A 12,585-nucleotide genomic window follows, 5' to 3' on the forward strand; every position below is an offset into this window, starting at 1 on the left:
AATCACATTTAAAAGGGCTTGTGTTCTATATTGGTTGACAAACTTATTCTAATTTTATATACCAAAGTGTTTCCTGCAGCATTACCCTGCCTTCTGTGAAAGGTAAACCTAAGATAATCATGTGAAGAATCCCGTAAGACTCCAGCTGTTGGATGGTCACACTTCGTCCACATTTGGGGAATATCAATTTAAATAGTTTTTTATACATTTTAAAGAAAAGTATCATCCAGCTGCAGACAGCAGCAGTAAAAAAAATGGAAGCTTTTCAGCAAATCATGGAAAGTGTCCTGGAAATGGTAATGCTCAAGCCGAGCTTATTTAAAGCATTCTCAACAGTATTTTTAAAAAATCAAGTATCAAAAAGGATAGGATTTGAAGTGAAAAAACCATTTCTGTGTGCAGTGTTCTATGTACAAACTGCACAGTTCTACAGAATGATGAGCTATATCAAACACTACATCAGAACCCCCCCCCCAAAAAAAAACCAGTGGAAAATAAACTCAAAGATGGAAAATATGGCAGAACCAAGAAGAATTTAATATCTTAGGTGTCCCAAAATATTTCTGAAAAATAAATCTCCCTGTTCTTCATCACCTACTCTGATTCACTTGGGACCAGGAGGAATAGCGGATGGCTTCTGTGCTGATGAAGCTGGAAACGCCTGCAAACTCATCCCCAGCTGGAACGGTCCCCCAGGCTGGGTAGGAATCACTAAAGGCTGTTGTGGTGCTCCTGAAATTCCTACCCACTGTACTGGATACCCTGGCCCCCCCACAGCATTATACTGACAAACGGGGGGCATTCTGTATGATGACAATGGCCCAGGAAACGAAGGGAGTGGGAGTCCTTGTGGCAAAGAGGTCGGGACAGCTCCGCGGATTTGGGACAGAGAAGAAATCCATGTTGGTGTGTAGCCCAGAGTAGACGGAGTATTCTAATGAAAACAAAAATAAAAACACAAGATCAGTTTATTTGACAGATGCTTTTATCCACCTATATTCATTCCTATTCTTTTTGGCTAACTACTCCATTATTACTATGAGTGACTACCATTTTTGCAGCACCATTCTGTGTGCTAAACATGGTTATATACCTTATCCATTTCATCTTCATAACTGCTGTGCATGGTAGGCGTTTTCAGATGAGGAAACAGAAGCTGGAATTTAGTAAACACCTGACAAACACACTATGCAACTTAATAGGTGAAGACTTGAACATAGTTCCAGCTAACTCCAAGGCCCCTGCTTAAAAAAATCTCTTCATTTTAGTGTCTCCTTTCCTCAGTCTAGCACAACTTTTCTATTTCCTTCTGCACTCTCTTATTCAGCACTACAGACAATAGCCCATCTTACTACAGTACATAATTTTTTCGAGACAGAGAGTGATATAATGTGGCATGGGGAAGAGCCCGGCATACAGTAGGTGCTTACTAAATGTCACCACCTTACCCTCTTCTACTTAACTATCTCAAATAATTCTGACATTTCTATTATATTTTTGGAAATTTAAACTCAAGATGATTATGTTTTGGGCAGTATTGAGAAAATACATTCCCGACTGCCTCTTTTTATCATTCTGTATTGTAATTATGCATATGTACACTGAAATCTTATGTGTATGGGAATAATAAGTCTAATGGCAGTAAGTAATTCTCACTTAAAGGAGAGCTTGATATCAGCCCCAAATGCTTAGTTCTTCTAGACTGAATGATCAAGCTAAAACCCATTCAACTCAAGTTTCAAACTAAAGTTAGGGTAATTGAGCTTGACTCAAGAATAAATGACAATTATCTCTTGAGGTTAAAAAACATTTATTTACATTTCAGCAATCCCTTCTTCATATCACTGTTTTTGTTCTGTTCAAGTAAAATTTAATTGAGCCCTGGCTGCAGTGGCTGGGTGGACTGAGTGACGGCCTGCGAACCAAAAGGTTGCTGGTTTGATTCCCGGTAGAGGGCATCCGCCTAGGTTGTGTGCCAGGTTCCCCAGTTGGGGGTGTGCAAGAGGCAGCTGATCAACGTCTCTCTCGTTCTCTTTCTCCCTCCCTTCCCCTCTCTCTGCAAATAAATAATAAATTAAATCTTTAAAATATTAAATACTTCTGATTGAAAACAGCACGTGTATATAACAAACATTATTTTACAAATAATAACAATGTGACTTTTATTTTGAAAAGAATGAATTGGATATGACCTATTATACCTAACTTCTCTTGGATACTTCAGAAGCATGTCAGATTCAAATGACCAAAATCAAACATGTGGTCTTTCTTCCACCAAAACACACTGCCTGCCCCTGCTCTCCATCTTGGTGACTGGTATGCTAGGATGAAAGCCACCTCCCCTCTGCCACACCTTCATTCCAACACTAAAAATGGTCCATTTTTATCTCTTAAAACATTTCTTGGAATCTGTTCACTTCTTTCTATCTCAACTTCTCTTTTTCTGAACTATTGTGGCTAAATCTTAATTGCTCTATCAACATCTACCCTTAGCCCCAATATCCTTGTTTCATGCTTTAAGTCCGAGTGATCTTTTCCAAAAGCCAATCTGATCATGGCGACCCTAAGACTTCAATGTCTATCCATCTTCCACAAAATAAAGACAAAGTTCCTTATCATTATCACTCTTAAGACTACCTACCTCCTTAGATTGACTGTGCACCACCTCTTCTCTGCTCTCTTTCACTTAAGCCAAACTGGCCTACTTTCAGTCCCTTCGTGCTCCCTTTCCCCACACAGTGCTTTTGCACATGCTGTCCATTTCTGCTTGCAATCATATTCCCTCCTCCTTTCACCCAGTTATCACCTACTCATCCTTATGATCTCTGCTCAGCCATCACTTTTTCAGGGAAGCTTTCTTTGACTTCCCTTTACTAGGTCAAATGTCCCTTACTGTTGTATCTCTGTGTAGTCCTTATTACAATAGCAATTTTATATTTATTTATACAATAAGTCTACTCACATCTAACTGTCCCACCACAGTATAAAGTTCTATGAGAATAGGGAACATGCTTATTCTTGCTCATTAACTCAGTGCCTAGTAGACAGCTTGACACAGTTAAAGGACCTGGGACATAAATGTGCAACATTTTCAAAGTAAGGCTACAGAACAGTAACATGCAAGAACATCTGATAGTGAAACGGGCTCTCCACACACACAAAGATATAAGCAACTGAATCTAAAAATAATTACCATATAGGGTACTATCATGTGCTATGTACTTTATAGGTGTTACATCATTTAATCCTCACAACAACCCTGCAAGGCAGATAGGTATTACCCCTGTTTTAAAAACATGAAAACTGAGGCACAAATGATTTGTCTAAAGTCACTCAACTAGTAAATGACTAAGCTGACACCAGAACCTACGTCTGTTTAAAGACCTTCGCCAACTTTCTTCTTACTCCTATTTCTGCTGACTCTTCCTTCAAATATTCCCCATTACACTGCAATTAACCACCCTCCCACTGCTAGTCAACAAAAGCCTCCATTCACAGAGTACTGAGATGTCTGAATGGCAGCACAAATGTATTTATGCTTTGAAATTTGCCTCTAAAGCCTTCCAATTTTTAAAATAGTAATACTATCTATATAAATAAATAGGTGCCAGGAGTTAAGATAAACATACAGCGCCCCCAAAAGCATATACTCTGTTTACTAGTAGTTTGAGAAATCTAGGCGTTTGAAAATTTTTATTCAATGTTAACACTAAATGTATCTTCAGACTCTTTACCAAACTATATGTAATGACTGTATATACACACAGACATAACACACAAACACACATGTATCTTTTTCAATAATGAGGGTACAGATTCGAAGCCCTGATTCACATTTTAACAGATTTAGAAATTGTGAAAAAATGATACTTTAAAACTTCGAACACAGAAAAGTACAAATTAAATAAGGCCCACATCCCACCATCCGGCATACTGTTTATGGTACTGTTAATGGTTTTTCTTATTCCTATGCATATACACATATATCTAATATATGCAATTATACACAAATACTATACACACGCACACATATATTCTGTGAGACTCTGTTCTCTCCACTCCAGAATTCACGGTGGACATTTTTCTGCATTTCAACTGCATGTATACCTGGATAAGGCCATATGCAATTAAGTAGGTATTGTGTCCACAAACTTAAGATGTCTTTTAAAACCTTCCAGCTTAGTGTTACAATTGTTTTTGACACTGAATAAGGTAATTTATTGGCTCTAAGAATGCTGATGTATATATACCATAAGGTAGCTTCTTCTGAAAACCCAAATTCTTCTTTTACCACAGGATGGAATTAGCTAACCCTCACTCCAGATGCTTGCTTTTTTGATATTTGACTTTTTAAAGATATATAGTCTAAAACAGGGGTCAGCAAGCTAAGTCCTGCCACCACTTTTTGCAAACTGAATTATGATGAAACGAAGCCACACATATTATTTAGGTATCACCTATAGCTGCTTTTGAACTATAATGTTGAGTTGAGCAGTTGCAACCCCAAAGCTTGAACACAATTACAATTTCCCAGAAAAAGTTTGCTAACCCCTGGTCTAAAAGATAATTTCTTTAAAGACATAATAAATCTAGACAAGGATAAAAGTCAATATGCTGTCAAGTCACATCACTGTCAATGGTAACTGTAACCTTATGCCTAAGCGAATCGATTTTGATGATTTTAATTCTTATAAAATAAAGAGGATTGGGTATAAACAACTTACTTCATGTACTTTGTTCCAGTTATCTGTCTCTAACTTGTGTTGACTCTGCTTAAGTTGGTTTAAACTTGGCTTAATAAGAGAATTTCCTACTGTTTCCTTTGTCCAGTCATCCACCAGTTTGTGTAAGTCATCTGTGAACATCCCTTTTTTACTAGCTGAAGGTTGCTGGCATGATGTTGTATTACTCTCCACACATAGTGGGTCTATAAGAAAAAAACAGGGAAACCATGAAAAGGCATTAAAACTGATGAATAAATAATCTTCCTGGGACAGCAATGCAACTGACAGAGAGGATAACCAGACATTCTAGTTTAGCTGGGGAAGTTCTGGTTTAAGGCTGTTGTCCTGGATTAGTTAATCACTAACAGTACTACTTTCACTAGCAAAAGTTTCCTCTTGTTTGGATGGCAGGTTACATGGTCACCTTAGGTATAAATCAAAGACAATAAATAGTATCTCTTAAAATTACCATCAACCCTACTATTTTCATCAGTTTGCTAAAATAGATATTTAGAAGAGTTTTTAAAAATCTCATAATGTTAAAAGTAGAAAGAACCTTAGAAATCTAATCCAAACCACGTGTTTTATAACAAGAAAATGAGGCCCAGAAAAACTTTCTGTCAATTCAGTATACCTTACTGACTTGCAGTAAGCTTCAGAAAACTAGAATCTCATTTAATTTTTTAACTGACATTTCTGTTTGTTATGGATAAAAAGATGTGTATCTAGATAGCAGAAACAAAGATACATGTAGTCTGCGAGCTTCATGGGGTCTAAGAACCCTGCAATACTGAAAGCTTAGATTTTAGAAGATTAAATATTAAATTTAAATAACAGTAAAAACAGCTTAAGAAGAGTTTAATGAATTAATTGGAACATATTCACATATACAAAAGTTTTATAAAAATAATGTTTACTAATTTAGGGCAACCATGACATTCCAAACTGACATACCAATCTGGTTGGAATTCCTACTTTTCTGAGACTTAAAACCCAAAGACACACTAATCAGCCTGTAATAAAAATACCACTTTTTTCTGTGGCTGGTATGGCTTAGCAGATTGAGTGCCAACTGCAAACAAGAAGATCACAGGTTCCATTTCGAGTCAGGGCACATGCCTGGGTTGTGGAACAGGCCGCCAGTAGGGGATGTGCGAGAGGCAACCACACACTGATGTTTTTCTCCGTCACTTTCTCCCTCCCTTCCTCTCAGTTTAAAAATAAATAAATAAAAACTTTTAAGAAAAGACCAATATATTTAAAAAAACATCACTTTTTCCTGTTATATCTCAGCACATTCATTTAATTCTCTGCCAACTTCAGTGATGGACAAAATGGCACAGCAATGTTGGGAAGACTTTGGAGCTACAGCCTTTGTGTTGTAGTCTTACCCTGGAAAAATGTCAGTGGGTAGGAGTATAAAGAAGACAGCCAGAAAAATATATACATATTACTGCCAGCATTTTTTTTGCCCACATAGGCTTTCTTAAGAAGTATTTTTGTGCTTTTTTCCTTTGCGTTCTAAAAAATTTGTTGCATAGAACTAAGTTTGAATGTCATTCATTTAAATTCGCCATGAACAAGGTACCTAACCAAGCTCATCAGTAAAGTGTGGGTAAAAACAGAATATCCTTTACTGGTTTGTTATGAGGATTAAATAGACTAATGTGCATAGTTTTATCTTGGGACTCCTCACTCCCAAGATTTCCCACTCAAAAATAGATTACTTATTTATTTTTAGAGAAAGGGGAAAGAAGGAAAAGAGACACAGAAACATCAATGTGTGGTTGCCTTTCAAGAGCCCACTACTGGGTACCTTGTCTGCAACCCAGGCATGTGCCCTGAGTGGGAATCAAACTGGAGACCCTTTAGTTCACAGGCCAGCACTCAGTCCACTGAGTCACACCAGTCAGGACCCACCTGAATTTTTATCCATCACACATGATTGTGGGACCAGCCTGTTCAGTGTCTCCGCCCCTCCTACCAGTCTGGATGGATATCGTTTCTTTAATTCCATAGTTGTCACACTTCCATTCAACTAGATTTCTGAGGGCTCTGAGTGATGGCTGTTGTACCGTTTCATTGTAATTTTGATGTGGTTGTGTGAGGAGGCAAGCTGTGTTTACCTATGCCGCCATCTTAATGGGAAGTTCTTTCAAATATCCCAGTTTTTATGGATTTAGCCATAGTAGAAAGCAAGCTGCCTCCAGTTCCTGCTGCCCCAAAATTTATTTTTAAGTATGGGGGAAAAAAACCTACTGTAAACCCTCCATTTCACTCAAGTAATACATTCCTTTCTCCCAAATAACTCTTGCATTTTACCATTTCATGCCTTTATACCATGCATTTCTATTAAAAATACTCTTCCCACTCCATCAACTTTAATACTGTCTGTCCATTTATCCTTCAAGACCAAGTCAAATCTACCTCTTGTATGAAGCAGTCTCAGTCCACTATTACCCTTCACGATCTTCCATTGCCTCCTCTCAACCCACTGCAAACACAACTTGTGGTACTGGGAGGCAATGCAGACTAACAGTAAAAAGCTAAGGTTTTGGACTCAGACTTACATGGATTCCCTCTCTTATGAACCTAGTTCCTAGGGAAGTTGCCTAACCTCACTAACTTGAGTCTCCTCACTTATAAGAGACAGGAACTAAGTTCTACCTACCTTAGAGTTGTTCAGAGAATTGAATTTATGTAATGTTATTATGTTTCAGCATCCCCCAAACCAGACACAGATTTATGAATTCAATAGAAGATCTCATAGATCTTAGCATATAGTCGTATACACAGCTAAATTTATTATAAAGTAAGGATACATGATAGGATGGGCAAGGAAAAAAGACATGGGAATATAGAAAAATTCTTCCATAGATTTCCTTATGCTCTCTTCCTATTGTGAATGGGCACACTTGAGCACACTCCTTTCTCACAGCAACAAAAAATGCAGGACATTAACGTACAAGTTTCTGGCCATTAGAGACTCAGTGCCTAAGGTTTTTATTGGGAATTAGTCATTTAGTCACCTTCCAACTAGCATGTACCAAAATTCCAGACTCTACAAAGGAAAGCAGGTGTTCAGCATAAATCACATTATTTGTACCAACAATTTAGGCAAAGTGAACTACATTAATCAGCTAGGGAAGAGAGTGAAACCAAGTTCATACATATCAGCCGGGGGCAAACTTGTTGGAAGCAGAGCTTTCTTAAAGATAGCAGTCTTTGTGCCTGCTATGTTCTCTTTCCTGAACAATGTAGCATAATGCTCATGTTTTAAAGTAACTACACACCTACATTGTGGATGCCATTACATTGCAATAGCATGCATCGGTTCACATTGGTCACAGATTGGGCATTAATTGTGGGCAGGAAAGGATGGGTGTGAACCCCTCTATATATGTTAAGACAGTGCTTCTTTAAAAAAAGTTTTTTAATCCTCATTCCAAGACATTTTTATTGATTGGAAGGGGGGTAGACAGAGATATCAATGTGAGAGAGAAATAATTGCTCACTTGCCTCCTATATGCTCCCTGACAAGATATTGAACCTGCAACTTAGGTATGCACCCTGGTTGGAGATTGAACCCATGAAGTTTTGGTGTATGGGAAGCCACTCCAATCACTGAGATACCCTGCAGGGCAAGGCAGTGCTTCTTAACATGTGTTCTGGGCAGATCATGGTGAGTAGTCACACACCAGGCCTGTAACTTCTTCAGTGAAATGTTTTCAAGCAGTCCCTATCCATTGTTCTTGTACATCCAGGTTAACACAGCTTTGAAATGTCAGAAATAATACCACTCAAAGGCATAACCACCCTGAAAGACAGCACATAATCTTAACTATCCTATGACCCAATCCCTGCCTTGCTTTCTCCCACCTTCAGATAATTTTCCTTATGTTCCCTCCTTATTTTCAAATGCATAAAAGGAACTAAAGAAATGTTCTCTGGATCATTTTGGATCTTGCTTCTCAGAAACTGTCATCAGTTTGGGCTCCAATAAACTTTTTAGTAAAATTCTTTATGTGTCTGGACATTTCTTACATCAATACTACATACATAATTAAATTGATAAAACTCAATGTTTTTAGGTATGGAGATTTTAGAATGAGGAATTAGAAAACAGTAATCTACACTTAAAGCAAGTAGGAGGAAGTCAATAATAAAGATTGGAATGAAAACAAATGAAATAGAGAATAGAAAAATCAATACAGAATCAATGAAACCAAAAGTTGATTCTTTGAAAAGATCAACAAAATTGACAAACCTTTACCTAGACTGACCAAGGAAAAAAGAGAGAAGATTCCCATTACTAAAATCAAAATAGAACTGGGGGAACTATTACAAATGTTACACAAGTAAAAAGGATGATAAGAATATTATGAAGAACTGTATGGCAATGAATTAGGTAACTTAGATGAAAAAGTCAGATTTCTATATGAAATCTAGAAATAAGAAAAGAGAAAATCTTAATAGACCTTTAACAAGCAAAAGGAATGAATTAATGTTTTTAAACTTTCCAACATACAACACCAAGACCCGGATGGCTTTACTGTTTAATTCTACCAAAGATTTAAGGAAGAATTAATACCAGCACTTCATAAATCCTTCTGAAAAACAGGATACAAAAAAAGGCAAAAGACATGTATGTGTAGGCACTTCACGAAAAAGATACACGAATTGCTAATAAGCACAAGAAAAAGATGTTTGATGTCACTAACCACTAGGGAAATAAAAATTAAACCCACCAGGTTATACCACCACACACCTAGTACACTGGCTAAAATAAAGAATACCAGCCCTGGACAGCGTGGCCCTGTTCACTGGGTACCTTTCTACAAAGCAAAAGGTAACCAGTTCAATTCCTGTTCAGGGCACATGCCTGGGTAGTGGGTTCAATTCCCAGTCAGGATGCATACTAGAGGCAATAGATAGGTATTTCTCCCCCTCTCTTTTCCCCTCTCTAAATTGAATTTAAATTTAAAATAAAATAAAACTGAGTCTAAAAACAAAAACAAACTAAGCAAACAATAGAACAAGAACAGAATCACAGAAATGAAGATCACATGGAGGGTTATCAGTGGGGAGGGGGAGGGGGAAATGGGGAAAAAGGTACAGGGAATAAGAAGCGTAACTGGTAGGTACAAAATAGACAGCAGAGGTTAAGAATAGTGTGGGAGATGGAGAAGCCAAAGAACTTATATGAATGACCCATGGACATGAACTTAGGTAAGGGGGACTACAGGTCAGAGGGGAATAAAGGGTAGAAAACAATGGGACAACTATAATAGCAACATCAATAAAATATACCTTAAAAATAAATTACACAATTAAAAAATAAAATGAGTAAGTCCTTTGGGAACAAAACAAAATAAAGTATAGCAACCCACTGTAGAGCATTAGTTTAAATATCCACATGCTTTTGTTATAAAACCTCTAAAGGTGCCCTCCAAGAAAGTCTGTTTTTCACTTCAATCTCTCTGTGGCTCATCAAAGCAGATTTCCTGTTTTTGAGTTCTGTGTTCATTTTCTACTTTTGCTGTAACTGATTACCACAGACTAGTGGCTTAAAACAACTCAAACTTTTTATTTTATAGTTCTGTAGGTTAGAAGTCTGACATGGGTCTTACTGTGGTACAATCAAGGTATTTACAGGGCTGCTCTGTCCTTCCAGGAGCTTTAGAGATCTCTTTCCAGGTCTTTTCCACATTCCAGGGGCTGCCTACATTCTTCAGTTTGTGACCCTCTTCCTCCATCTTCGAAGCCAGCAGTGTTCCATGTCTCTGACACTGCTTCCCACCTTAAATCTTTTCTCTGCCACTCCTTCCTGTCTCCCTCATCTACTTTAAAGGAGGATCTCCCTTGTGATAAGCCAGGAAAATCTCCCTATTTCAAACTCCACCGATTAGCACGGTTAATCCTATGTAGAACCTCAATTCCCCTTTCCCATATATATGAACATAGTCACAGGTTAAGTCTGACTTAATTAACAACTTCTTTACTAGTTAAGTAGAGATTGACCTTTTTGTAAAAACCCAAAAAGTGCCCTGGCTGGTGTAGCTCAGTGGATTGAGCACGGGCCTGTGAAGCAAAGAGTTGCTGGTTTGATTCCCAGTCAGGGCACATGCCTGGGTTGCAGGCCAGTTCCCAGGGGGGGACACATGAGAGGCAACCACACATTGATGTTTCTCTCCCTCTTTCTCCTTCCCTTCCCCTCTCTCTCTAAAAAAAAAAGTATGTTTTCTAATATTCTCATGAAATAAGTAATAAAGATCTTATAAAGGACTATATTTTTAAGATCATCTTTGTTAGCAACAAACTCCTCAGCAAACTAAGTGTTGGACCAGAAGCTCCCATTGACTGCTAAAATTTCCAAACTATTCTGGCAACGGATACTTGGGCCTTCAGGTGTTTATTACCCAAATAAAAACATGAAACACACTTATCTGCTCTCCAAAATCTCTCACCTACCCTCACCATTATTTTATAAAAGAACTATACCAAAAAAGGTAGAAAAGGATGTCAGAACATGTGCATATTTAAATAATCTTTGCTTAATAAAATATATTATTTTTCTAATTTGATTATCTTTCTCCATTTAAAAAAAATTCACCTTTAAAATAGATTTACCTGTAGCAACTACACCACTGTCCACATGGGTCAACGACTGGGGGCGACTTCGAAGCTTGCTTTTCAAAGGTCTTGGTCTACGTGGTGGTGACACAGGTGGAAGAGCAATCTCTGATGATGGGATTTTGCTATTTTTAATTGCCCGAAGGCGATCATAGAGCTCCTGCAGCTCCTTATTCTGCTGGGTTTGAAGATTTACCACCTCCTGAATATGTCTAAATAAAAATGATGCAGAAATATTTTTAATGGCACTGGTACCACACAGATGAGCTAAAAATACTACCCAGTACAAGTAAAATTTAACAAGGAATTTAGATTAAGAATGTGGACATACAGAATTTTTTCACAATTTAAAAATGGGAAATGTCTTCTTAGGCATACTGTTAAATTAGTCAGATGTGAAGAGAAAAGGTCAACAAATTAACAGGAAAAAATTTCTAAAACAATATAGTGAAAGACAGTAAAACAAAATTTAAAGTCACATAGCATTGATAATATTAACCTTTTTAAAAATTATATGCTGCATGAATAAACTCGAAGTATTTGCATTATATAGTAAGGGGATAATATTTAGAATTATAAATAGTTCCTTAAAAATCAGTAAGAAAAAAACAACCTTATAGAAAGAGGTGAAAGAATATGAAAAGGTAACTCCAAAGAAAATGAAATACCAATAGTTAATAAATATGAGCTGATGTACAACCTTAATTAGGAGAACACAATGTAAAAAATTAGTCTGATTGTAATAAATCTGAAAGGATCAATAATATCCATAAAATACTGCAAATAAGTGGACAACAGGCACTTTCATATATATATTTTGGTTTTGTGTACAAAATGGTATCATGGCATTTGATGACAAATTTAGTAATATTTATCAATTTAAAATGCACACATCTTTGACCCAGCAATTCTACTTGTAGGTATTGATACTATAAAAATACTTGCTTAAATATGTAAAAAAATAAGGATTTTTCACTTCAACATTGTTTACATAAGCAAAACATGGGATAAAATAGAAATGTCTATTAAGAAGAGATTAAACAAACTTTAAATTGCATGGCTACATGCAATTTCAGTGTATGGAATAAAGATTATTTGTGCAAATATGAATATACATACATGACAATGTTAGGTCAAAAAACTGTAGGACAACGTGTATAATATGATCTTACTTTTGTCAAAAGCAAAAACTATATATTTGTAAATGCACAGAAAAACGACAGGCAAT

The 12,585-nt window shown here is 36.9% G+C and overlaps 1 protein-coding gene across 2 annotated transcripts in view; it reads right to left on the reverse strand.

Moving 5' to 3' along the window:
- Positions 1-586: 586 nt before the first annotated feature.
- The window catches only part of WNK3 (WNK lysine deficient protein kinase 3), a 116,107-nt gene continuing 104,108 nt past the window's right edge, over positions 587-12,585 (reverse strand). For both annotated transcript variants that reach the window (XM_037153661.2, XM_053667574.1), the window contains exons 20-22: positions 11,355-11,569; positions 4,725-4,927; positions 587-934 (exon numbers count right to left, since the gene is read on the reverse strand). In XM_037153661.2, the coding sequence (XP_037009556.2) occupies positions 605-934; positions 4,725-4,927; positions 11,355-11,569 (748 nt within the window). In that variant the 3' untranslated portion in view covers positions 587-604. The remainder of the gene's footprint in view (positions 935-4,724; positions 4,928-11,354; positions 11,570-12,585) is intronic.

Source organism: Artibeus jamaicensis, unplaced genomic scaffold (assembly GCF_021234435.1).
Source record: "Artibeus jamaicensis isolate MK-2021 breed Jamaican fruit bat unplaced genomic scaffold, CSHL_Jam_final contig_1410, whole genome shotgun sequence".
In the NCBI taxonomy this organism is placed as follows: domain Eukaryota; kingdom Metazoa; phylum Chordata; class Mammalia; order Chiroptera; family Phyllostomidae; genus Artibeus; species Artibeus jamaicensis.